This window comes from Calidris pugnax, unplaced genomic scaffold, assembly GCF_001431845.1.
Source record: "Calidris pugnax isolate Ruff unplaced genomic scaffold, ASM143184v1 scaffold105, whole genome shotgun sequence".
Classification (NCBI taxonomy): Eukaryota; Metazoa; Chordata; class Aves; order Charadriiformes; family Scolopacidae; genus Calidris; species Calidris pugnax.
The window spans coordinates 154,584-182,180 of record NW_015090857.1 but is presented as its reverse complement, the minus strand read 5'-3'; the positions used below and the strand labels follow the sequence as shown (position 1 = coordinate 182,180).

The 27,597-nt window shown below is 38.5% G+C and overlaps 1 protein-coding gene across 1 annotated transcript; it reads right to left on the bottom strand.

Moving 5' to 3' along the window:
* Positions 1–27,597, bottom strand: LGSN (lengsin, lens protein with glutamine synthetase domain). Its single transcript, XM_014943947.1, has 5 exons — positions 27,515–27,597; positions 24,060–24,139; positions 16,385–17,372; positions 3,415–3,593; positions 1–1,200 (listed from the first exon to the last, which is right to left on the bottom strand). The coding sequence occupies exons 2-5, from the start codon at positions 24,087–24,089 to the stop codon at positions 1–3; spliced, it is 2,397 nt and encodes a 798-aa protein (XP_014799433.1). The 5' UTR covers positions 24,090–24,139; positions 27,515–27,597.

The following is a 27,597-nucleotide window of genomic DNA, read 5'->3' as shown; positions in this document are numbered from 1 at the left end:
CTAAATAAAATACCCCAAGCATTTATTCCTTTCAAGATCCATTTCTTCAGTTTCTAACTCATAATGTTTCATGGCAACAAAGTACCGGATAAAAGTTTCACCCAATGCTTCCTTAATGCACGAATCTTTCTCAAGTGCAACAAGAGCATCTTCTAGTTTCAGAGGGATTGATGAATGTTTCAGATCAGCGGTGAGATTTTCTTCTTCCAACATATCATCATACCTAAGTCCTCTCTTTATTCCATCCAGACCCGCAGCAATAGTAGCAGCAAGCACCAGGTAGGGGTTTGCTGTAGCAGAACTTAATTTATTCTCTATGCGAGTGCTTTTTCCACCATGGCATTTGACATTAAAGGCACAGCTGTTATCATTGTACGCCCATTTTGCATTTACAGTCTCTTTTGATTCTTTACTGTATTTAGAGTATGGCTTACGGCAGCTGGTGGTAGGAGCCATCAGGCAGCTGATAGCTGCTGTGTGCGCCAAGAGACCCGATAACCAATTTTTCCCAATATCTGAGAGCTCCTCAGCTCCATAACCAGCAGAAAACACATTCTTCTGGCCATTCAAATCCCACAGGCTATGTGACAGAGGCCCGGAATTGTAGAATCCTGATTCTGAGAAAAAGCTAGCAACGTAGTTATACTTTTTAGCCACCTCTTTAATGCCTGTTCTAAACGTGAAGGCGCTGTCAGCAGCATCTATGCCAAACACTGGATGAAAAGTGATCTCCATTTGGCCAGGCCCACTGGAAGAAGAAAAGCTTTCAATATTGGCACCAGCATAATACATTCCTTCGATGAGCTCCTGAATGAAAGTCTGGTCGTGGTTATTTAGTATCGTGGCTGCAGGAAAGGATATTGTCTTTGAATTTACAATCTCGGTAATGCCATAAATACAAAATTCATAAGTAAAGGCAGACTGCAGAGAAAAGCCATTGTCCTGAAGCTGGCTCAGCTGTTTCTTGGCAATGTGCCTTGGTGAGGTCATTAACGGGTTGCCCAGCACGGTGAAGGAATCACATATCACTCTCGCAGTCTGCTCAGTCCAGGGCAGAATTCGAAACGTCGATAAATCAGGGTTCAGGATTATGTCGCAATTAAAATTGGTTGCATTTATGTAATCTAATTCATTATCTCTAGGATTCAGGGTCAGCTCAAGATAACTTCTGGGCATGGCAACACCATGAATTGCTTTTTCCTAAACACAAAGCAGAATGACAGATTAGCAAGAGAGAAAATAGCTCATCAGTATTTTTATGGGTGTAAAATATATAAAACTCAGATTCCCAGTAAGAGAAATATGCAGGGATCACTAAAATGGAGGACAACAGCCAGTTGCTGTGTCATTATGAAACAGAACAGCCTTCTACAAGATTGGTATGAAAACCCCAGCATCAAATATCGCAATGAACATTTCTTAGATTTCCATAAAGAACTAAAAAAATGTTCACTACCTACATTTAGGCATATCTTTATACAACTATGGGAATCACCAGTTAGTTGGAAATTTTTCAAGGCAATCTATAGTTACTCTATTAGTTTCCATATCCTCTGAGTCTTTCCTTTACATTGATCCAAGTGACTACACAAAGTAGTGTAGTCATGGTAATACAAATTCAGACTGTAACTTCTCTTTCAATAAATTACAGGTACTTTACCATATTTCACATGCAAAGTTCAACTGAAAATTCTCACTTTCTGGACTTAAAAAGTTTTGGGGAAACATGCAGGGACGCACTTTGAAGTGAGAAATTTTTCTAATGATTCAGTACTCCTCTTCTAGGTAGCAAACAGGATAAACCCATAGTTATACTTTCTTCTCCATTTGAACAGACAGCTTCACCTTATGCAAATGCAATGCAGAGATGACCCCAAAGAAGGATCATTTACTTTCAAAGAAGCATCTTTACAACTTACCTTACATTCAGACCTTTAGCTGATGAAAACTGCAATTATAGCAAGTTCTATCAAGTCAAATTTGGCTCATGTTTACATCTTACCTTTATTCTTCTAAGGGAAAGGATTACCATCTGAGAGAGCAGAGGAGACAGAACAAACCTAAAAAGGGCAAGCTTAGAGCTGAAAAAAACAAAATTTTGTCTTTCCAGATGGATAATTCTTAAAATAGTTCAAACTGCCTACAGTGGCTTCTATTAAAATAGATAAATAAATAAAGTCTGCCTTTTCTTAAGTGGGTGGCAGTCCAGTGGTAGCAATTCTCCCTACCTAACACCCATAACCAAAGCTGCATGTGATGGGGCATATTACTTCATTACTTCAAGATGTCTCTGCTGTCTATTCAACAGCGAAAACGTGTTGAAGATGATTACCCTATAGTACTACCTCTCCCTCCTCCAACCCCCTACCCAAGAAGATGAAAAAAAAAAAAAAGGAAATTACTTTCATTTGCTCTGTGTGTATACATGTGTAGGTATGCACATACACATTTTTTCAGTGCCCAAAAAATTTAAACTGTCACGCAATGTACCAGTTTGTTCAGATGGTAAATAAGGTAAACACAAAAGCTGACTTTCAACAAGCCGAAATAGACATTCACAGTTTGACATCACAAGTGAAAGAGAAGTTGCAATTAACCTACCACCTCTCACAAGAATTGTAATGACTGAGATAAAGTTTATTTTTATAAGATCCAAATGACGTCAGAGAGAGAAAATTGTATCTATATCATACAGTTGCAGATGAGGGAAATAATGAAAACATGGCTTAGGCTTCAGGAGGAACGTGAAACAAAAGTGCTCTACATGTTTTCATGTTCATAGCTTTTTTTGTGATCAGTCAGTAAAGCTTAATATATTCACAGTGATATGTGAGTGAAAGTATAATGTAGTTATGCACATGAAGTATCACAGAAGCAATATACTGAAAAGGCTGATCAGTCAAGGATACACCCAGTGAGGATTGCTTCCTAGTTTGGTTCTTACTTCCTGAATCATCAGTATGGCTAATATTGCTATTAAATCATTGTGCAACCCAGTGATATGTCCTTATGTGATTGATGACTATAAAATTTCTCTTAGCTAAATTGATTTTCATTCAGTTATTTTCTTTCATTCAGTGTTTACCCTTTTTTTTTTTTTTTGCAATTTACTGATGTTCAGTAAAGCAAAATCTTTATAACTCATTGAACCTGAAAAGCTAATTCTGAGGAAAGAGATTATTAGAAGTTCAAAGAACTAAAATTATTACTATTATTTAATGAAATTACTGTTTGGAGGAACAGAGAAATGGATGATTGCAGTGATGAAAAAGTCATTGGGAACATCAACAAGTGGAGAGAACAGATAATTTGTCCTAAGTTTGAGTTTCTGCACTATGAAAAAAACCCAAAACACCTAAGGACAGGGACATGAAAACATGAAACACAGGTACAGTCAGAGAACAAAAAACTTACGTGAAAGAAGCGAGAAGGAATATTCTTTGATCTTGACACACCATGGAGGTCTATTGATTCAAATCTGACAAACTGTACGTTGTCCCTGGCCATCTGCTGCTTAATAAATTCAATATGAGAGAACAGGTGAAGGAGAGTTGGACTTTCAGGGCTGTTTACATCAGGATCTCTGCTGGACGCTATAAGTGAAGAGGAATGTTCACGTCAAAATAATGAATGCTGGAATACAAGCTGTTCTCCTAAAAAATACGACTTTTTAAAGTGCAGTGGGAAATCGCAACGTGGAGTGTAAAAACAAAAATAAGAAAAAGAAATGGTTCACAAATCATTTTTGTAAATAAACACACCTTTTTTTTCCCCTTCCCTTGGTTTTTTAGAATGATCTGTAACTTAAATGCTTTTTCATGTTGGTAAGAGGACACAGGGGAATCATGTGGTCAGGAATTTCTGAGGGATACCTTCATGTTGGTAAGAGGACACAGGGGAATCACATGGTAAAACCAGGAATTTCTGAGGGATACATCAGCTGGTTTGTTGGGTGTTTTTAGGAGCACAAATAGCAGCTGGATACCTATTTCCTACTGAAAACCGATAGAATTCAGATGCTGTGTTTCTTCAATGCCTTTGAAAAGTGCATGGGTACAGAAACACGGGCATTTATCTTCCATTAAACCTTTTTCAAGACCTCCTGAGCAGGGCTGTAAGTCTTCCCCACCACAGGCACCAGACTTTTAAGAGAAGCTTGTACATTTATGCATTTGCTGTTATAGAGTTGTTTTCTTAACTGTATTACAGCAGCTGTAGGAATGTATAAACTTCTTGACATGAAAGCAGTAACATCTGAGTATAACTTGTGTAATGGAGCAGAGAGCCGGGCACGGTAACTTCCTTTCACCAGCCTCTCGATCTCTCAGTCTACTTTTCTTTTGAGTATTGTCCTGGTTTCAGCTGGGATAAAGTTAATTTTCTTCCTAGTAGCTGCTGTGCTTTGCATTTAGTATGAGAATAATGTTGATGACACACATTGGTTTAGTTGTTGCTAGGTGGTGTTTTTACTAAGTCAAGGACTTTTTCAGCTTCCTGTAGAAGCTGAGAGGGAGCATAGACAGGACAAGCTGGCCAAGGGATGTTCCATACCATAGGAATGGTCATGCTCAGCATATAAAGGAAAGGTTGGCCAGGGTGGCAGGAATCTGCAGCGGCTGCTTGGGATGGGTTGGACAGTTGATCATTAGGTAGTGAGGGCAATAGTATTGCATTACTTTTTTTGTATAATCTTTTACCATTATTATTATTGTTGTTGTTATTTTCTCTTCCGTTTTACCATTATTATTATTGTTGTTATTTTCTCATCCATTATTGTTCTATTAAACTGTCTATATCTCAACCTACAAGGGTTTTTTTCTTTGCTTTTTTTTTCCTCGCTCTTCTCCCTACCCTACAGGGGGATTGGGAAGTGATTGAACGGCTGCAATGTCCTAGCTTCCAGCTGGGGTTAAACCGTGACAAGTATCTATGTATTTGTAATATTTAAGTTAAACTACATAAGGTTTTTATTTCCATGTAGTACAATAAGCTAACTGGACCAAGGATAAAATTTGATATTAAGATATGAAAAAATGTAAAAAAAAAAATATTTCTTTCTGTATTTCTGGGACGAAAGTCTTCCATTCTTCCTGAGGATAAGATCAGGTGAACTTTTGCAGATCTTTCAGATCCACAGTGGAAGATCACCACCAGCAATCATTCACTACCACCCTTCAAATGGAAGTTAAAAGCTTCATGCTGAGGCACTACAAGGGTTGGTGGGAGCACTCCCAATCTCATTGTTCATTTTTTCTGGTAAAAATATACAATTAATGAAAAAAAAACCAACTTTAACTCTGACCCAAGTAATTCTTTAAATCAATACTCATAAGAGATATAAATGATATAAAATCAATATATGAGAAAAATGCAAATGTGATATGCATTCATATTAATGATGTATGAAATTATTTTAAAAGTAAAGCTACAAATGTATTTATTTTAAGTATCAACTAATAGTAGATAATTTCCCAAATTTTATATTTTTCTGGTTTCTTCAAGATAAAGTTATCTGAATGAATGAATAACTATGATCATATGAAATGACATAAATTAAAAGAAAAATCCTATAAAGTAATGTTTTTAAAGAACATTAAGCAAGAAAAAAATGAAGCAATAATTTGTCTTCTCAAGTGGGACTTATGATTAATGATAGATCTTTTTAAATGATGAGACTAAAATTATATATCGGTCTAGAATTAGTTTAAAATTAGGCTATCTACCAGTCTAGACAGCCTGTTAGTCAAAAGACAGGTGCTTATTTGTTTATAATAACCTTTATCCAAAATCTATTAGAATCAATAGAAATATTCCCACAGCTTTCACATACTTTTCAGAGTCAGTCCATCTTTTCTACCATTTGCAGATTATCATTCCCATTGAAATAATAAGTTTCTTTAAATTGCATGATAGATAAAGAATATAATCACTACTTAATATCTCTGACTGATTTCGGACATATGAAAGGGGATTTGCTTCTTAAATAATATTTGGTGAGTAACTACCTCCAGCACAGGTCTCAAAATGTATTTTCTTGGTAGCTGCTAAATAAATCACTGGCAAACTAAATCCATGAAGCCAGTCATGACTAAAGTTTGGAAAGTTATAGTTATTTGTTATTAGTTATTGCAGATAAGGTACCTGGTAAGTAAGTATTAGAAATGTCTAGCTGATTTAGATATGATACACAGTCTAAAAGTCTTACATTCCTTTGAGTGAGGATTGTGTTCATGAGTATAACTGTTTCCCTAGCTCTCTGGGCCTCTAGAAATAATCACATCTTTATTTTAATTTCAGAAATATCTACTTATGGAAACATGCACATAAACTTCACTAGATGCCCAGATTTTGCTTAAGATTTCCATCTTAAAAATCAACTATAAATCCAGACTGGCCATCTTTCTTAAATCAGAATGGTACATACAGATCCTTGCATGTCTATGTCAAATCAGTAGTACACAGAAAAGCACTTAATACTTGTTTTTCTATGTCTCCAGCTGTATTTCCCATATAAATTGTCGCTGAGAAACAATTAGTATTACTCATATTTCTTTTGTAATTAGTACAAAATTTCTACAACTAAAAAAATATTATCTTCATATGTTTAAAGGATATTAATAACACAGATATAAAAATATTATCGAAAATACCTACAAATGATACAAATTATATTATTATTTCTAGCAGAAGAGTGGTGCCATTCTTAGCATTATTATTAGCATTGAAATCAATCAGATTGCTGAGATCAGAAGCTGACATCAGGCTAGGGCAAGTGGTTAGCATCACCTTTATCTTCTCAGCAACAGAAAAGTGCCAGGATGGGAGAAAATGCACACGTCCCAGATCAATCTGTCATTATCTGCTTGTCCAAATAAATCCTTTCCCATGGTCCCTTATTAAATCACACCGCATCTAAAGCAAACAATTTCTCAGCTCTGTAAGGGCTGGCTGTGTCAAGCTGATGAAATGAAAAGAGCGTGCTGTGTGTTGCCGGGGGGACTCGAGGATGACAGGAACAGATGTGGTAATATTGGAAACCCTTCGCTGAGGAACACGACCACCAACGGAACGTTAAGGCAGCCACAGCAGACACCGGCAGGTAGACTCCAGATACAAATTCTGGGCATGTTTAGTTTGGAGAAGAGGAGGCTGAGGGGAGACCTCATTGCCCTCTACAACTACCTGAAAGGAGGTTGTAGAGAGGCAGGTGTTGGCCTCTTCTCCCAAAGGACGAACGACAAGACCAGAGGAAATGGTCTGAAGTTGCGGCAAGGGAGATCTAGATTAGATATTAGAAAGAACTACTTTACTGAGAGAGTGGTCAGGCACTGGAACAGCCTGCCCAGGGAGGTGGTGGAGTCACCATCCCTGGAGGGATTTAAGAAACGTATAGACATGGCTCTTCAGGGCATGCTCTAGTGCCCAAGGTTATTGGTTCATGGTGAGGTGTTGAGTGTGGGGTTTAGTTGGTGGGTGCGGTGTTTTTGGTGGGCGTTTGGTGTGGTGTGCTTTGTATTTGTATTTGTTTGGTGGGGGTTTTTTTGGGGTTTTTTGTTTTTTTTTTTGTGGTTGGATTTGATGATCTCAGAGGTCCCTTCCAACCACTAAGATTCTGTGATTCTGTGATTCTGTGATTCTGTGAAATCATGCACTGGAGGAGGAGAGAGGTTTCCATCAGCTCTCCTCCAGTTTCTTCCTCCCACCGTGCCTCCAGATGTGTTCCCACACAGCATCAGGGTGCACGTCCCCGTGCTCCGCGCCACGTTGTGGCACCCGGTTCTGTCTCAGAGCAGTGGGGAAATAAAAATCCCTGCGGGTTTAGGCATTGCTGTGCCAGCCAAGGAAGCCTTATGTCAAGCTGAAGTTTTTCTGGAGCTGTCTTTGGCACTGGCTGTTAACAGGGAAGACAAGGCGTTCTCTGCAAAAAACCCTGCATAAAGAGAGTGGATTTTGCTGTTCCTCACTGAAAAGGTGGTCTTGTGGCTAGGAGAAGAAGGGTTAATATTCAAATGTGTCTTAATTCCTTTTCACCCTTAGAAATCTAACACTGGGTGCTTCGGAGTTCTGCGTGAATATTGATCCCCTTTATAAAAACAGATACCGCGTGTCAAGGATATCCACTGGCAATGAGTCCCAAGGCATAATCACACATCTATACTCTTCTAAATCCTATGGAAATTCCTCTCAGCACTAATTTAAATACGTCCTGGAAATTCCTCTCAGCACTAATTTAAATACTAATTTAAATGCTCTTCCCTGCAGGGCTCCAGTTTGTGTATCTAAGTACAGCCTGCTGGTTTATACTGAGCTCATGTTTGTCTTCAAACATTAACAACTTCTGTTTCTCAGATCTCATGTGATAGCTTTTCCTACGCTAGACATCATTCTTATTGCTAGCATTTAAAGCCTCTCTTTTCCATTCCTGTCTGCTTTTTATAAAGGTAAATAGAAACAAGTACTAGGTTACATTCGAATAGTGCTATTGATGTGAATAGTGATCAGAAGTATTTTCATCTGAAAACATTGTATAGTTTACATATTTTTTCAAACAAAAAAAAAGTTTCACCAAAAATGTTTACTGATAGGTCAGTAAAGTATTTGATTTTTGCAGTCAAGAACATAAAAAAATTTTTCCTACCTCTTATTTTTGCTGCCTACAAGACCTCTGACAGGGGAACAAATATGTAAGCATAACAGAAAATTTTGAAAGCATGGGAGACAGCAAAAATATTTCCCTGATATTCATACTGATATTGATACTTTCCATGTTTTTCCCATCCGTTTCTTTGTCTCATTATATTCTGCTTTCTTTTTTAATCTTTACTGTGAAGAAGACTTTTTTACTGATATGTCCATGGAGAAGCTCAGCTCTTTTTGTGAGTTTTGTAGCTAATTTAAAGACCAATGACCAGTTTCAATCATCTATGACTTATTCTTTCCAAACTGTATGACAACAACATGACATAGGTTCTCAGAGGAGCTACATCATCAAGAATTGAGTACAAAATAAGATTTTATTCCTCAATAGATGAAAGATAAAATATATTACTCATTTTTTTCTACCCTCCAGTGTCTTTTATAAAAATGGCTCCTCTGTATTGAATGAGAAAATTATCACTTTTGTATAGAAATGTTAGAGAAGATTCCACCTAGGCAAGAGGATTTGAATAGAAAATATGCAGGTGTCTGAAAAAAAAATTAAGGTGAGTAATACCCAGTGGAACTACCTATTTAATAATATGCTAAATATGATGGATCTAGAGTGGCATGCCTTTCTTCAAATTCGAACAGAAAATCTGCATTAAGGAAGGAATCACTGAGCAAAGTGGCATGAACCGAGGGATGCACTATTGTAAACTAGATAGTTCTTTCTGGTCTAAAAATATTTGACCTAGTTGAAAGAAAATGAAGTGAGAATAAGTGAGAGCACTACATTAAAAGGGAAGCAAGGTTATTTAGATTTCGCAGTGTTGAAGGTAAGGACTAAACTCCTCTTGAATATGTTTTAGAACACCTCTGCCAGGTGGCTGGCAGAGACACCAAGCAGAGAATGCATTCCACTTTCATCAGGTGTAAACTAATTGTTTTGGCAGCCTTTCACTATTAGCACTTCCAATGGGTGGGAAAGATTACTGTGCAAATACACCTCTTTCAGCCACAGGAGGAACTAGTTTACTACAGACACGGAGTCAGATGAATTGGATCTCATCCAAACAGGGACAAAATAGATCAGAAAGACAGGGTGGAAGTGCCATCTGAGCATTTTTGTGTTGTATAGACTGAGGAGGGAAATAGAAATTCATAGTCACAGAGCAGGAAGAGATTTCAGCTATTGGTATGGGAGATAAAGGACTTAACAGTTTTGGTTTGCTTTAAAGAAAAATAGCTGCTGATGAATTGGATCTCATCCAAACAGGGACAAAATAGATCAGAAAGACAGGGTGGAAGTGCCATCTGAGCATTTTTGTGTTGTATAGACTGAGGAGGGAAATAGAAATTCATAGTCACAGAGCAGGAAGAGATTTCAGCTATTGGTATGGGAGATAAAGGACTTAACAGTTTTGGTTTGCTTTAAAGAAAAAGAGCTGCTCTTAGAGCTTGTGAGGTAAAAAAAAAAAAAGCAAGTTATATATAGCTCAGTTCAGAGGGAAAAGGAAAGAAATGGGCAGAAAATATGATGTTTTGTTCGACAGAAAATAAGGGCAATTGAGAAGGTTTAGAAAGGTGCTAAGCTTCAGCCCTGCTACCTTCAAGTTGTGTTCAAAATGTAGAAAAAGAAACATTAGAGAAATTTTATCGAACTGCAGATATGGCATGAGGAAGGAACATGAAGGAACAGTATGGCTTTGGTTTTTCACTTTAGGAGAGATGCAAGAACAGTGCAGATTATGCAAAATGCAAAGCAGAGAAGAGTAGCAAGTAAAAAACACAGTCCTAAGTAATCCCCAAAGTAAGACATAATTATTCTGCAGGAGGAAGTGAATGTGAAGTTCCTGGAGCAGGAACTTCTGTAACTCTCCTGTGTCCACTTATATGTCCTGATAGTCCACTTACAGCTCCTGAAGACTCTCCTTTTCTGTTTCCTAGCCACTGACCAGACTTACTGAACAGAATCAGCAGAGACAGATGTGCCTCTTCCAGATGAGCACAGAGGACAGTGAAACCACAAGGGGAGTTCAAATTTTGTTAACACTGTGTGGGCAAAATTTAAATTCCAATGGAGCAAAACGCCTAGGGTTTTTTTTTAAGTATTTTTTTTCATACTTCTGCCCCTAAATACTAGGTATTATACTTTGTAACTGCCTTATTACCAAAAATAAGAGCTTTGAACAAGAATGCCAATGAGGTCATTCATTTTAATAGAAAACGGAATTGCTTTTAGGACTGACGATTTCCACTTTTAACTATGAAATATAGCCCGTTAGTAGCTACTTGATATGCTTGTCTTTAAAATGACAAGTTAACAAAGGAACTTAGTGTTTGGGGTCACGTCCCACATAACGTTTCATGTGATTATTGGAGCATTCAAACCTTCTTTTTTTGTGCATTTGAAAAATTTCAGCAGTCAGTAGGTAGCTACTGATGCCTGTAGCTATAGTTAAGACATATTTTCTCTCCTCAGAAATTTCCTTCTCCCTCCTACAGTTCCTGATCCTGTGCTGGTCATATTTACATGGCCTCACTTGATGTACACTCAAGAAGAGGATCCCTGTTTAGAGGACCTGTTCCTGGAGCTGCCCAGGATTCTGGGGGCCTGGCTCTGCATTCTGCACTCAAAGAGATTTCAACAAACTTGTCTCCAGCTACAGACCAAGATGCAGAAAGGGAATTTGAAGCCTTAGATGAGAGCCTGATTCCGGTGTGTTGCCCTCCTACAGCTTCCTGGAGGAGCTATTGTCTCATAAGGTCCAGAAGAGAGCTTTCTCCTGAGCCTGTGTGGTGGCACCAGGCTCTGCAGGTCCCTCTGACCACATGCAGCATGGGCATGAAGCCACCTGTAGTCCCTGACTCTGGCAGCCCACTCTGAGAAAGAGAACCCCAACAGCATGGTATATCATGACACCTGGGAACTTCACATTGCTCCAATAAAGCTATTTTCTTTAGCCGCTTCTCTGGCTACCATTGTATAAATGCTCTAATTTAGTAGCAACCCGAGCAGCACGTGACAAGATCTGAGGTCAGAGAGGTCAATATACACTTACGTTGTATGCTATATATGTTATACATACGGTACATGCATGCATTCATGTATGTGTGTGTACATACTGTGAAGTGTTTCATGATGCTATGTATGTGAAATTCCAACCGAATTTTTACTGTTTGGAGGACACTCTGTTGGTCTCCTGAGAATGCAGGCACCGAACAGCTTAAGAAGCCCCTGATCGTTAGTGACTACACACCAATTTGCAGAACTGCACACCATTATCATACACAGATACTTATGGCGCAGTCGGTATATTTGTCTAATTAGCTACTTGTGTTAATCTCGATCTTTCCTTGCTAATGAATTAGATTAAAAGAGCTTTAGTTTCAGCTCCAGTTTCACTCACTGTCCAAGTAATATTTTTCATATTGACCAAAGTATCTTGCATGTCTTTCTCTTTTCTATTACATTTTCTTCTCAAGTACAAGCATTTCTTTTACAAAAGACTTGACAAACAATGGACAAAATGCACATGCAGTAATACTTCCACAATTTCCAATCAGAATTTTGGAAAAAAATATGGACTTTTCGTTTTAGAGAAATGTTAACCATGCAACTAACATGACTGTATTTTGATCCTCTGCATTACACTGAATGACTAAAGCTCAGCTACAAGTCTTAGCCTTTCTACTGCTGACCTCTAGAGACTCTCCCTTAGCTTTTCAGGACAATAAGGTTTATTCCTGCTTTGGCCATGGCATCCAAACATACACAGTGCTCAACATAGTGACTAAATAAATACACTGGACACTGATTATGTAATAATCATATATGTATGTATATTCATATAATTTCAGTGCTCTCCTACTTTCTATTCCATATTAAAGGAACAAAGAGAAGAAGAGAGCAATTTACACTTTTAATTGTATTTTTTTAAATCAAATGTTTTGAGACATTTTGGATCAAGATTTCTGATTTGAGCAAGTTCAAATATTTGAAAACTTGCAAAATGCAAGAGGTTGTATTTCAGATCTATTCAGTGTCAAGATATGTTTAGATTCAAGACTTCTGTTTAGGTACTTCTAAACTGAAATATTTAAGATAATATCTTAGTCATATTCCTTCTCCCTCCTACAGTTCCTGATCCTGATCTCTTCAGTTAAGCATGGCCTCACTTGATGTACACTCAAGAAGAGGATCCCTGTTTAGAGGACCTGTTCCTGGAGCTGCCCAGGATTCTGGGGGCCTGGCTCTGCATTCTGCACTCAAAGAGATTTCAACAAACTTGTCTCCAGCTACAGACCAAGATGCAGAAAGGGAATTTGAAGCCTTAGATGAGAGCCTGATTCCGGTGTGTTGCCCTCCTACAGCTTCCTGGAGGAGCTATTGTCTCATAAGGTCCAGAAGAGAGCTTTCTCCTGAGCCTGTGTGGTGGCACCAGGCTCTGCAGGTCCCTCTGACCACATGCAGCATGGGCATGAAGCCACCTGTAGTCCCTGACTCTGGCAGCCCACTCTGAGAAAGAGAACCCCAACAGCATGGTATATCATGACACCTGGGAACTTCACATTGCTCCAATAAAGCTATTTTCTTTAGCCGCTTCTCTGGCTACCATTGTATAAATGCTCTAATTTAGTAGCAACCCGAGCAGCACGTGACAAGATCTGAGGTCAGAGAGGTCAATATACACTTACGTTGTATGCTATATATGTTATACATACGGTACATGCATGCATTCATGTATGTGTGTGTACATACTGTGAAGTGTTTCATGATGCTATGTATGTGAAATTCCAACCGAATTTTTACTGTTTGGAGGACACTCTGTTGGTCTCCTGAGAATGCAGGCACCGAACAGCTTAAGAAGCCCCTGATCGTTAGTGACTACACACCAATTTGCAGAACTGCACACCATTATCATACACAGATACTTATGGCGCAGTCGGTATATTTGTCTAATTAGCTACTTGTGTTAATCTCGATCTTTCCTTGCTAATGAATTAGATTAAAAGAGCTTTAGTTTCAGCTCCAGTTTCACTCACTGTCCAAGTAATATTTTTCATATTGACCAAAGTATCTTGCATGTCTTTCTCTTTTCTATTACATTTTCTTCTCAAGTACAAGCATTTCTTTTACAAAAGACTTGACAAACAATGGACAAAATGCACATGCAGTAATACTTCCACAATTTCCAATCAGAATTTTGGAAAAAAATATGGACTTTTCGTTTTAGAGAAATGTTAACCATGCAACTAACATGACTGTATTTTGATCCTCTGCATTACACTGAATGACTAAAGCTCAGCTACAAGTCTTAGCCTTTCTACTGCTGACCTCTAGAGACTCTCCCTTAGCTTTTCAGGACAATAAGGTTTATTCCTGCTTTGGCCATGGCATCCAAACATACACAGTGCTCAACATAGTGACTAAATAAATACACTGGACACTGATTATGTAATAATCATATATGTATGTATATTCATATAATTTCAGTGCTCTCCTACTTTCTATTCCATATTAAAGGAACAAAGAGAAGAAGAGAGCAATTTACACTTTTAATTGTATTTTTTTAAATCAAATGTTTTGAGACATTTTGGATCAAGATTTCTGATTTGAGCAAGTTCAAATATTTGAAAACTTGCAAAATGCAAGAGGTTGTATTTCAGATCTATTCAGTGTCAAGATATGTTTAGATTCAAGACTTCTGTTTAGGTACTTCTAAACTGAAATATTTAAGATAATATCTTAGTCATAAAAATAAAATATTTAGGATTTTTTTTTTTATCAATCTTAATAAATTATCACTGACATCAATGAAATACTGTTTAAGCCAAGGCTCATTAAAGATTGCAGAATGTTATCTAAAACTTTCTCTTCAGTTAAATTGCTGAATGTATTAAATGAAAATTAAATTTCAAACACACACCTTTATGATTGAGTAGAAACTATTTCTATGCATTTCATATACCAGGAGAAACACACACTGAATCCTACAGTTTGTTTGGTCAAAATCAAATGGAATCCAAACCTCATGAGATTCCAAAACTTCTGGTTTCAGATCTGTTTCTGATGAGACAAAACAGTTTCCCCCAGAGTTAGGCAAATAATCTAAAAGAATCACCATGGGACTTCTTCGCCACTGAGTGGAAAGAGATGCTCACCTGCAGAAGTCAATTTCTCATCAACCCCTAATACCTCTTGGAAGACAAAATGCCTGCATTTCTCCACTGACTAGGTAAAAAGCTTGGAGTAACAACTTTAAGGGGCTAAAATTGGGTTGAAATCACTTGGTGGAATCTACAATTAATCTCATCAGTTCCTTGTACCTTGTAACAGGTGATATGATAAAGAATAGTTATTCCTACATTTCAAAATGTATTTGTGGGTTTTGCAGACAATGATAAAAGAGTATTAATCTACATTTGACAATGCATTTAGCTAGCCTTTCAGCAATGCAGAAAACAATGTAATCTGGAAAGGGAGCAGCATCAAGTGTAGGCTGAGAGACAATCCTCTGACCTCTTTATTCTAATAGACATAAATAGACAATGGTTTGAGCAGAAAATATCTTTTCAAAGCCTTATATTTCTCATGCAGTGCCCTGATTTAGCATTGATAATGTTCACGGATATCTTGTTCAGACTTGTTCAAACTGGGTAACACAGAAAGTCTACTGAGAAATCCTGTTATAGCTAACAACATCCTATATATTCAAAGTGTCTGTTTTCAGAGCACGTATAGCAATATTTCTACCCATCTGAAAGGGGATTTTAAAAAAACCTGGATAACTTAATATCGTTGTAGAAAATTAATTGTTACCATTGTATTTTATTATATAGTTAATCATGGACAAGCTGTATTATCAATGAAGAGGTAAGATAAATATTTCTTTCATCAGTAAGAGAAGTCAGTCAGAGGGTAAGATATCCATCCTGAAAAGCTGATAATGTGATCTGAGTCTCACACTCCCAGAAATTTATTAATCTAGTGTCTATTCAACTGGCAAATTGTTGTTTGTGTGCTTCCTGGTACAGACACAAAACAATGAACAGTTCAAGCCCATTACATTATCATAGCTAATAGTAGCTTTTAGTATGCTGATCCAGCTAGCCCAGAAGTATAGCCTTCACAGTTTCAAAGAAACCACAGCCTATTAGGAGCAATTAATTGGCTCTGTAAACACTTCCACATTGGACTTATTGAACAGCATGAAGATAAGCGAAAGTTCTCTGTCTCATTTGCTTTTCTTCATTTATGGTTTATATCAGATGTTTTTGCATTCCAGTCCTCTCACAGGATGGATAATTGAAAACATCAGCCCTACATGGGAGCAATTTCCACTGCAGCAAATCTTAACAGAAAAGGAAATTTTAAGAAGTCCAGATGCCATCAGAGCTTTGTGGTGTCTATCAGACCTTTGGGAAATGTTGCCTGAGCTCAGTTTAAATGAGGAAATATTCCAGGGTTAGTGAAAAAGACATGAGCACTTGTGTGCGGCAGTTTTTGGCAGGCAGCTGGGCTTCATAAATGCCTTAAAAAAAAAAAAAAAAGAAAGAAAGAAAGGCAGCACAGCTGTAGAGTAGAAATTCTCATTCATCCAGGTCACACAGAAACCACAGGTTTCTGCGCTCATGCGCTAGCTCAGACTCAGTTTGCAGCTTAACAAAACCACCTCAAAGCAACAAAACAACAGCAGCATTTTCTTTAACAGGACAGCAGGTGATGTTTAAATTTCCTTACCAGCTTGGCCTGCGGAGGAGTCAAACTGAATCTCAGGAGGGGTGCCTTCTGCATGAGTGGAAGATGCTGGCAGCCTCAGAACAAGTTGATCCATGTCGCTTCCCCCTGGTTGATGCTGATCAGACCCGGCAGAGCTGAGGACCAGGAGAGGTTTGCTCCGCTGCCCCACTCCCTCCTTGTGGAATCTGTGGTATTTTCGGTTTTCCTCGCCAAAATGGGGACTAAAAGTCTCAAAGGATCGGCCCTGCTTCTCAGCTGTTTTGTCCCGGGGCTTCAAATTTTTCTGAGAAAAGGTGCCACCTGCCTTGCCTCTGTAGTTGGGCCCATAATCAGGCAGAGGGCCTTCGCTCAGCAGGTTTTTCAACTCCTGCAAGCTTCGTCTAGAAATGCCAGGTGCCCCTGAGAAGGACTCTGCAGTACTGCTCCCGTCTGTGGCTACAGCACCGCCCAGGGAGCCCATCTTTCTCACGTGAAACTTGACAACTTTTTCTTCCATCCCACCCCGTTGCTGCTCTGCCTTCTCGCCGCCCTCTCCCCCGCAGGCCGCCCCTCCGCACGCAGCCTTCCCTGAGCTCCTCGAGGGTTGTACACTCACGGGATGCTCCGTCTTAGCTGGTGGGACTATTTCCATCTGTGTTTTTCCTATTGTTCTTTTCCCGGTGTCATCATTATCCCGGTTTTCTTGTGTTTCTCCAGACATCTCTTCTTTTGCATCACCACCAGTACGGGAAGTGTCATGACCCGCTCTGTCCCTTTCTCCTGGAAGAAAGCTAGTCGGGTTTTGAAGAGGCTGGTCTGGTGGTGGTTCTGAGCAACTGGTGGCTCCCTGAAGGGGACTAGCATCCGAGATTTTCGAGGTGCGGAACAGCTCCATGTTCTCATTTTCTAAAGGAGGAACGCACTTCGTAGGGCCTTTGACTCCCTTTTTCCTTCTGAAACCACATATATTGTTGCCATCAACTTCATCATTGTCATTTTCAGATGTGTTCTGTAACCAGCAATAAAATATACAACCAAATAACACTCATGAATGGAACAGAACATGGTAATGGAGTGCTACCACCAGCTGCCTTTACTTTGTAGCACTTCCATTACTTCTTGCTGATGAAGGTCTCTGTGAGCACTTAATGACCCTCAAATTCTGCTATTTTGATTTTAAAAAACATCATTGAATTCTTTTTCTCATATTTTAGAAAAAGATGCTTTCATAATATAGTTTTAAGGTAGATTTGGTAGGTTAAAACGTAAGACATTGTACACTGCGTGACACCATTTGTCAAACATGCACTTTAAAGGCATTTGTATTTATAAAGGGAATTTAGTGCCCTGAAATGCAGAACTCTGGCAATCCTTATAAGTATGAGGAGTGAAACCTGAAAATAAACAGCTTTAGAATTAATTTCAGGATCTAATTTGGCTCAATAACTGGACTTCCAGGGCAGTGGTCAAAAGGACAAACCTATATTTGGATGTGTAAACAGGAAAAAAAGAGAAGACAATGGTTACCTTTATATATGGCATTGATAGGATTTATTTTGTAGTGTTGGGAGCAGATTTTAAAATGGATGTGGAGACGGTACAAAAAGAAGCTACAAAAATTATTCTGCTTGTGTTATGCCAAAGAACATCAAGAAGTGTCTGGATCATCATCCTTCCCAAGAATTCTGATCCTGACACAACTGTGATTAATCTGATGGCTACAGGGAAAAGGACAGGAAATCAAAACCAGATACATTCAAATTAAAAAATAAAAAATTAAAATAAGAGATTTTAATACTGTGGCTGGTTAATTATTTCACAAGCTATCAAGGTAGAGACTGAATTCTCCATCTCATGATGTCTTAATAAAGACATTAACACCTGTAAAAACACTGGGGAACCAAGAGATGTCCTCTGAGTGAGACCGTGCTTTACCTTTTCCACAAAGAATAATCTGCACTCTCTCCAATTTCTGAATTTCCAGAATGAGTGGTGATCTGCACAAAAGCAAAGTGAATGCCAGTCTGGATAAGGCAGAAGAGATTCTGTTGGCAGACAAAAGCACGTAGAAGAAAAGGCAGCAGCATCTGATGTGCTGAACATGAACATATCCCTTTATTCCTCTTCATTTTCCCTATTTTCTCATTATGCTATTTTCCATCATTACCTAGTCAAAAAAGGCTTACGGCTTCTCTCCTAACATAGAACTCGGAGAAATATTTCCTCCCTCTTTCCCTTTTTGCTCAAAATTTCTGTGACGTGCAGCTGCTTTGGGGGCTGCCGGGGCGCTGCTGTTAGTGGGGACGGCAGCCAGCTGCCAGCTTTGTTGGCAGGACAAGCCAATAAATATATATATAAATAGCTCTATAGCAGGACAAGTCCCTCTCTGCCTGGAATTCGCATGCACATGTTTCAAGAGTGATGTGCTTGTGATCCCCAATCACAATCAAATGCAGTTACTGGCTCATTCACAACAGAAATCCTTGCTTACCCCAGTTTTAACACAGAGTTTTTAATTAATCCATTTCTTCCACAAAATGTTTTGGTTTACTTCCATAATACACCCTACAGTAGCCCATAAAATAATTCTGGGTGTGTTGCTGATACCTCTACACATCCACATATGCAGAATAGGCCTAATTCCTATAGTTCTGCATCATTATGGAATGGAAAGGTAATGAATGAACTTTCCCGCATAACAAAGCAGACAAAAAGTGCTGATAAGGGAGAATTTTAATACCTCCATTAGTAAAGCAAGAAAGTGAATGAAGCTGGGGGAGAAACAGTAGGGGTGGAAGAACCAATGTCTGCCAAATGGAAAAATCCAAAAGATTTTTAATAACAGAGGCATCGAATTGAATTTCTTGATGTATAAAAATATTTTTTGAACCAATGTCTGCCAAATGGAAAAATCCAAACGATTTTTAATAACAGAGGCATCAAATTGAATTTCTTGATATAATTCTTGATAATAAAAATATTTTTTAAGAGAAAGGGGAGAAGAGTTCCAGCTACGAAAGCTATAGTTGTAAAAAGATTGTGGTTTTTAATGAATTTATGAAAAATATTTACTTAAATATCTTTCATGGCAGAGGCTGCCATCACCGAAATACCCTGATTTCCACTTTATAAAGTATTCAGAATTCATTTCCTTTGAAACTTGAAAGCTGCAACATAATCATAACACCATCTGCATTTCTGCTTTATAATATATTCCAACTCAATGTTCAAAGATAGCCATTGAAAATATTAATGTTAAACTAAGTTTTTGCCTGTTGTCCCTATTGTAGATCTCTGAAAAATGTTCAATAAAACCACTGAAGGAAAGATGAGTGCATCCTTTCTTATAACACCTTCATACTGGATTCAGACAAAGAGTGGTTCGTGTATTAAAAGCAAAATGTCAGAACACTGCCTATTCACATAATTAGCCATTCCAAATGGTTTCATGAGCACAAGGTACCATCCCTACTTTATAATCCTTACCAAAACAAATTCTTTCTGAATAGAAATAGGCAGGATAAGGACGAGACACTTGTAAATTTGTTAATGGAAAGACTGATTTGCAACAGATCTCTAATAACTAGTGTGCCTATAGTAGTAGTAGGTTTATTTTCCATTAAAGAATTGAGACTATGGTACTGCATTATGATCATAGACCTCAAAGAGATACTGTGCCCATTGCTCTTAAAAACAGTGATCATTTTCACCTTCAACTAAACAAAACTCTTACACTTATACAGAGACCAATCTATGTATTATTTCAGGTGCTCAGCACCAGGCACACTGTGACTTTGTGCAGGTGTACGACTCTTAATTTCTAAAGAAATTCATTGACTTTCATTTAGAAATCGATGACAGTATTTTCTGCAGTGAACCAAGCACTAAATTTGTTGCAAAGGTGCAAACACAGCATCCCTCCCTCATATGCATGACACAGCCTTACTCATCTAGTAGTTTATGTGGTGTCTACCATCAGAAAAGGCCTAATACCTGGGCACAGATGGGAGGACACCCAAGAAATAGGACTTACGAATTATCTCTTTTACTTTTTATTTCTATCAAGTTTTTTTTGCAGAAGACAGGGTTGATTATGTAAAATAGCAGCTTGAAAGAGTTACAGCACAAGTGGATTGGATACATATTGTGACTTAATTTCATGGAACCATGTGTCCTGCTGTGCTGAAAGGAAAGCAAAAAAAGCTATGGTATTAATATGGCAAAAGTTTTAATTATTTTTTATTTCATGGCTGAGTATTTCAGTCTGAGCATGTGTAACTATCAACAGAGCAGAAGGGCTACTCTCGTGCTTTATGGCAGCATCTTAGGGCACCATGCAGGTAGGAAGAGGAGAGAATACAGGACAGTATGGACAAGCAAATATTTCATCACTGTGCAGATGAAACTGTTTGCTCTACTTAACCCAATTACATGCCACTTCTGGCATGCCACCAGGCTTCTACAGATGAGAGACATTTTATATCTTCTGGTAACGCAGAAAACATACATCTAAAGCAATTTTTCTTAGTCAGTTTGCATCCACTTTTAGGCTTCATACAAGCTCTGCAGTGGAACATTAACTGTATCATGAAATACAGCACTGCCAAAAGGCAGTTCATCTGTAAACCTGCCAACCCACAAGCTGAGAGCATTTGGAAATGTAAAGTGTTGCCTTTGGGACGAATAGTAAGTGCTGAGATTTCTGGTGTGTGAAACACAGGTGAAAATCCAAGTCAGTTCTTGAACTTTTGCCTTAAAAGGATTTTATAGGTGACCGAAAATATATCTGTAATGCTCTATAAGGCAAATTCAGAGGCTGTGGAGGGGAACTTCTATTTTTCTGCTACATTTTCTTTGTGTCGTCACCTCAGGCAAGAGTGCAAACACTATTACAAACCTCTCTCAAAAACATTTTGACAAAAAGAGACAGGGAAATGAGAAGAAGAAACTCACACTATAGCATTTGAAAGGAGAAAGTGGGAGAAACAGGAAGAAAAAGGGAGCAAAAGGGAGAAAGGGAGTTAGTTTAAAAGATGCTCCAAGTAAATGTAGGTGAATAACTGCAGAAGTATTTATACCACAGAAAAAGTTGAAAGAGGCAGGGTGTTACTCTAGCAGGAGCTTTCGTACATCTATTCAACAAGATAACCCAATGTTCCTGCTACTGGATACCCCAAAAAGTGATGCAAACATGCAGCAAAATATGGATCCCAGTGGGTCCCAGCCACATTCTCACTTTCTCTTTTGTTTCAGATGTTTAAACAATTTTAGCCATTATTTTAACTGATTGTTTAGAGGTCAAATTGTGATGATCTTCCTTCCGTTGCTAAAGATTTTTCAAGAACAAAAGCTTGATTTTGCAAAGAACATCAAAATGTGAAAATCTGGTATAACTGAGAATTAGAAAACCATGGGAAACTGAAACAGAATGTCAAAAATATGTAAGGATTGGCTGGGTGAATTTTTTATTTATGAAAACTTAAAACTGCTTTGTTTAGGCTTGACTTTTTTTTCTATCATATGTTGAAAACACATGTTGAAAACAATGTTGAAAAATTGGAATGAAATGTTTCTAATCTAAAAAAAAATCTAAAAATATTGTTCAAGTGATGTTGGCATGTGACATTATTCACATTGTTTGTTTTCTGTGTTCAGTTTTATTTCAAAAGTAACACAGTTTTTGAAAGTTTTTCAATTGCTATGAAACTAAACGCTGAGGAACTTTTTCTGTTCCACTCTGGCTGGGTTACCCTTCACAGCTCCCCAGGTTGTTACCTTCAAGTTTAGTTAATCTTTTTGTGTAGTAACAAATTTCAAAATCTTTAAGCCAAGTCAAGAGGAGATGCTGTTTTAGACCTTACACAGCAGTGCCCATAAAGCAGGTACACCCGTGTCCAAGTCCTATCCCTGCCCCTTCTCCTGACAGATGGAAAGCATTACCCAGCTGCTCCTCCAGTAACCAGGCAGCGAAGGAGCACAGACCCCAGGAACAAATTATCTACTGCTGGGAATTAATGCAGCTTCACTGGAGTCACTGGAGCTACCACAGATTGGTACCAGGAGGGAATCTGGCCGTGGAGTCATACAGAGGACAACATAGACATTTCCATGGAGTGGCTCCAGGCACAGAGAGGGGCTCTGGCTCTTGCACGGTGTTAAAACAATAAAATGCTACAATAAACAGACAGTGGTGGCTTGTAAACTAGAGACAGGAAGATCACAGCACATTGTCAAGACATTACTGTGACTAATTTCTCCCCCGGTGACCTTGGTTGATGAAGTGGCTCTTTGAGAGTGATTTACTGCTACAAAATCCTTCTAGTGAAGGACCTCCAAGTAGCATAAATATTAGGTACATGTGATTATTTTGCAGTTAGAGAAGCTGAAGCACAAACTTGCCATAGGTCACAGGAAGACGTGGTAACATTAAGAGCAGAAGCAAAGTCTCCTTCCTTCCTTGAAACTTTTAAATATATACTCAAGATTATTAACATCCTTCATGTGAAAATTAATAGAAGGAGTTCAGCTCACAATATTGTGCCATTTATTTTCACATCTGACATCTGTCTTTATCTGCTACTCCAACCCAAAGCCTTCACACTCTATATGCAATTATTAGATGAGCTCTTCAAGGTCATTGATTGTCTTGCTGCCTTAAAGTAGCAGAGTTGTCCTTGTGGCAAGGTTTTTTCCAAATACTTTCCCTCAGCCTATGCCACCTGCACCATGTAATAAAAAGAAACCTAAATTATGATAGAGTCTCAAAATGAAGAAGCTGAAACTGCCTTCACGGTGATTTGGGACCACAAAAGTACACTGGCGGTGTCATCTCCAATTTGCAGCAGTGTAAATGAGATCTAAAAGCAGGACCCATTTAACAGTTGACTAATCCTCAGGAAGACATTTGTGAGGGAGTGAACTTAATGATCTACAGGAATTTTATGTCTAATTTCCATGACTCATTTCATATACAAATATGGTCTAGGAGGCAGTCAGTGACTCAGAATAGGTGCATCTCTGGCATATAAAGTATCCATTTGTTTACCTTGATAAAAAATGTCTAACAGCCTCAGGAAGTCTGCCTGCACTGTTAGTTCCAAGCCACATTACATCTTTCTCAGTATTTGCAACAAAACACTTTAATTTCAAGTTTTCACAATGAGATCTTCTAAATACTACTCAAAATAGCAGGTACATTATTTTATTTTTCTTTATACATCTGACAAATTCAGGACCAGAAGCTGTTTTTAAATGCACTCATCCAGAAATTGAGCAGCTCCACTCAGATTGGTAGCCTGACTTCTGAGTGTCACTTTCTAACAGGTCACACTCTGGTCCACAAATTGTAGTGCTTTCATTTACATTAATGAAGCCAAAGACAACCTGCTTTCCCACAAATATTAATGGGGTCAGATTTTAGATGTCTATTGCTTTTGATAAAGGTATAACTTAAAGAAAAAAGAACATAAACTGAGTTAGATTTTCTTCCTAAAGCAAATGGAGTTTTTCCAGTTTAAACAAGCCTTTCTTTGACCAGCATTTGCTTTGGAATTAGACCATGCTCAACATACATGCACGAAGAGCCTTGTGCATAATCCACAACGAAGTATTCACTCATTTAAAATCTTGTAGCGGGTGCAAAAAGCATTTTATATCAGCGTATCTGCTTGAACATCATTCACAGTCAGCCTCTTACCTGCTGAGTACGATCTTCCTCTTCGTTCATGTCCACTTCATTCTTGTTCAGGTCACCATTAGAAATGGCCTGGTTAAAACCTAGTAGAAAGACATGCTGTATTTATAGGCGCAGGTACAATAAAAGTTAGTTAAAAACAGAATTGCTGTAAAGTTCTTTTCCCAGAAGGCCACGCAGATGATGAACCCCAGAGAGCAACCCCAACGAGCTGTGGCCAAGAGCACTGCTTTCTGGAACAGCGTTAAAGTAGTAAACTGACAAACGCACGTTATTAGCTGCCTGCCTGCCTGGAAACAAAGGCAAGGGAGTATAAAACTGTTTTGCTCAACTTTTCTCCTCACAAAAGGCTTTTGTCCTGTAGCAAGCCGTTTCTGTTCTGGAATAGAAGCTATTGTCAGGCTCCTTAGAGGTAAAACCTATACTGGGCACTACAACAACAGTATGTTATTGAGGCACGTGGACAGGGCTATGAAAACCCCAGCACGCAGCAAGAACAACGTGCGGTACCAGCCCATTATTCTGGGTGCTTGCACATTGTTAATTAACATTGGTGGATCTGGCTGTGTTAGAATTGGGGGGAGGAGGATCTAATTTTGCATTAGATCTCTAAAAATATTTCAAAGATTAGATGGTTAACCTCTTCTTTCTTGCAAAAAATATTTCAAAGATTAGATGGTTAACCTTTTTTTCTTGTGCCTTTTTATTTATGAGCTTTAACATGAATTTAAAGGACTGGGTTTAAGTGACATTTCACTCATTCAAGTTTCCTTAGCAGACATAACATTACAGGATGACCATATTGTGCTATTCTGGGTGCTTGCACATTGTTAATTAATATTGGTGGATCTGGCTGTATTAGAATTGGGGGGAGGAGGATCTAATTTTGCATTAGATCTCTCAAAATATTTCAAAGATTAGATGGTTAACCTCTTCTTTCTTGCACCTTTTTATTTATGAGCTTTAACATGAATTTAAAGGACAGGGTTTAAGTGACATTTCATTCATTCTATTTCCTTTAGCCTACATAACATTATAGGATGACCATATTGTGTGTGCTTACAGCAACCCTTCCCAACAACTGATCACTTAATAAACTCAAGTAATCATGATGTTAAGATTGGCATTTAACCCTGTGAAAATGCAGGTTTGGCATTTTTTTATACTTTAAAAAAATAAAAAGTAAAAAAAAAAAATTAGTTTGTTGAAATTACCCCATCAAAATAATGACTCTGAGTTAAGAGCTATAGTTCACAAAAATCTAAGTCATCACCAGTGAAATGCAGAAATATGGGTGCCCAAGTACCAAACTGTGAATCCAAGAATGTTCCCTTGTCTTGGAGACACTGGACTGAGAGAGCTCCTAACTTTGTGACTCCATCTGTGCAATTTCCGTACCTGCCTCTGTTCTCAACCATCCCCCTTGTTACAGAGCAGAGCAGGCAATAAATGAAAGTTTATTAGCATTCAAGAAATAGGCTTGCATATAAGACTTGACATTTTGTCAAGCAGACATTAAAAAAAATCAACACCCAGCACACTCCATCAGACTGGGCTCCTGCAAGACAGATGGGATGGAAGTCAGCATTTTGCTTGCAGGATACTTTTTCCAAAGTAGTTGTCCTCAGACCGTCATCATACAACAGTTAGCACAATTGCACAGGTCCCTTTTTCAGGCTACTTACAGATGTCATAGACCCATAGCTTGCCATGGCAGAGTCGTTTGTGAGTCTATGTTGTGATGAGCTGTGCAAAAAGGAGAACGCTTCTGAGCAGGACTATTCATATCAAATAGTCTGAGAAGCAGAGGCCAGACAGAAACAGGTCTTCTGCCTTTCCATTTTTCACATTATGAATATGAGCATTAAAAAAACTCAGCTCATAGTTTGAAAAAGGGACACCAGGATAAAAATTTCATTCATCAGAGCAAGAAAAACATTCTTCACAACAAGAATGGTCAAACCCTGGCACAGGTTGCCCAGAGAGGCTCCATCCTTGGAGATATTCAGAACTTGACCGTACAAGGCCATAAGTAACCTGATACAACTTCAAAGCTGGCCCTGATTTAAGTGGTGGACCTAATGTGATGACTACCACAGATGCTATCCAGCCTAACTTATTCTTTGATTTTACATCTGACTTATTTATACATATTTTTTTAATCTTCATTACATTTTTGCAAGTACAAAACATCTCTACCATAATTGTATTCTGTTCTACTCTTGTCCTGCTAAACAGAACATAAAGACAAGAAAGAACTACTTGTGAGACACCAGTCTTCAAACATGGTTAGTAATGAATAATCTTTTCATTAGAACTGGAAGGATCAACTATTTCCATATCAAGTGCCTATTAGATCCCCCTAGAAATAGTGTTTTGTTTGGTTTTGTTTTCTGGATAGAGTGAAATAGAGGGAGAAGGTTCTCTGCCAACACATGCCTGTGTGGCTGCTGGTTTCAGTAGACCTGTGCTGATCAGAGAAGCTGAGAATCTGATCCAGAAGCTGATGGAAGCCCATTTCACATCGAACTCACTACACAGAGTACTGCAAAGAGCACCATTTGCCCAGTAATACTCATCTTCCCACCTTCAGGAAATACGATGGATCAGGCCAAATCCACCATTTCTGCATAAGAAATATCCTTTTTTTTTTTCTTTGTAAATAAACTGTCTTTTATATATGGATTCATAAAGAAATTTTCTGTCAGACCATGGGAAACTGAAACAGCTTTTGCATGGATGTGGGAGTATTGCTCCATAAAAACAAGCCTCTCTACAGTCTTTCCCAAAAAAATCTCCAGAAGAAGGCATCTTATGAGATGAGAAGCATTCTGTTAGTATCCAGTTGAGAGAGGGGAAGATAAATGAATGGGTCCATGCTTATTTTACATTTATCATCTAATTCTGCATGAGAGGCATTATAAATGGTGAATTCCAAATCCCTGCATTGGCCACCAAAAAAAAGGGTAAAATAGTATGGCATAACGACTGCTGCTTGACCAGGAACACATCGCTGAGAAACATCAGTACCAACCCCACCCCACCGACCTCGCTACCTGGCAGATGGGTGGGCTGGAGCAGACCTGCTTCTCAGGCTGTTCCTCTTTCAGCAGGCTTTTGCAAAAACCTGCTTTTGCATGGATGTGGGAGTATTGCTCCATAAAAACAAGCCTCTCTACAGTCTTTCCCAAAAAAATCTCCAGAAGAAGGCATCTTATGAGATGAGAAGCATTCTGTTAGTATCCAGTTGAGAGAGGGGAAGATAAATGAATGGGTCCATGCTTATTTTACATTTATCATCTAATTCTGCATGAGAGGCATTATAAATGGTGAATTCCAAATCCCTGCATTGGCCACCAAAAAAAAGGGTAAAATAGTATGGCATAACGACTGCTGCTTGACCAGGAACACATCGCTGAGAAACATCAGTACCAACCCCACCCCACCGACCTCGCTACCTGGCAGATGGGTGGGCTGGAGCAGACCTGCTTCTCAGGCTGTTCCTCTTTCAGCTGCTTGTCCCATCTCTCTTCCTCTTCTC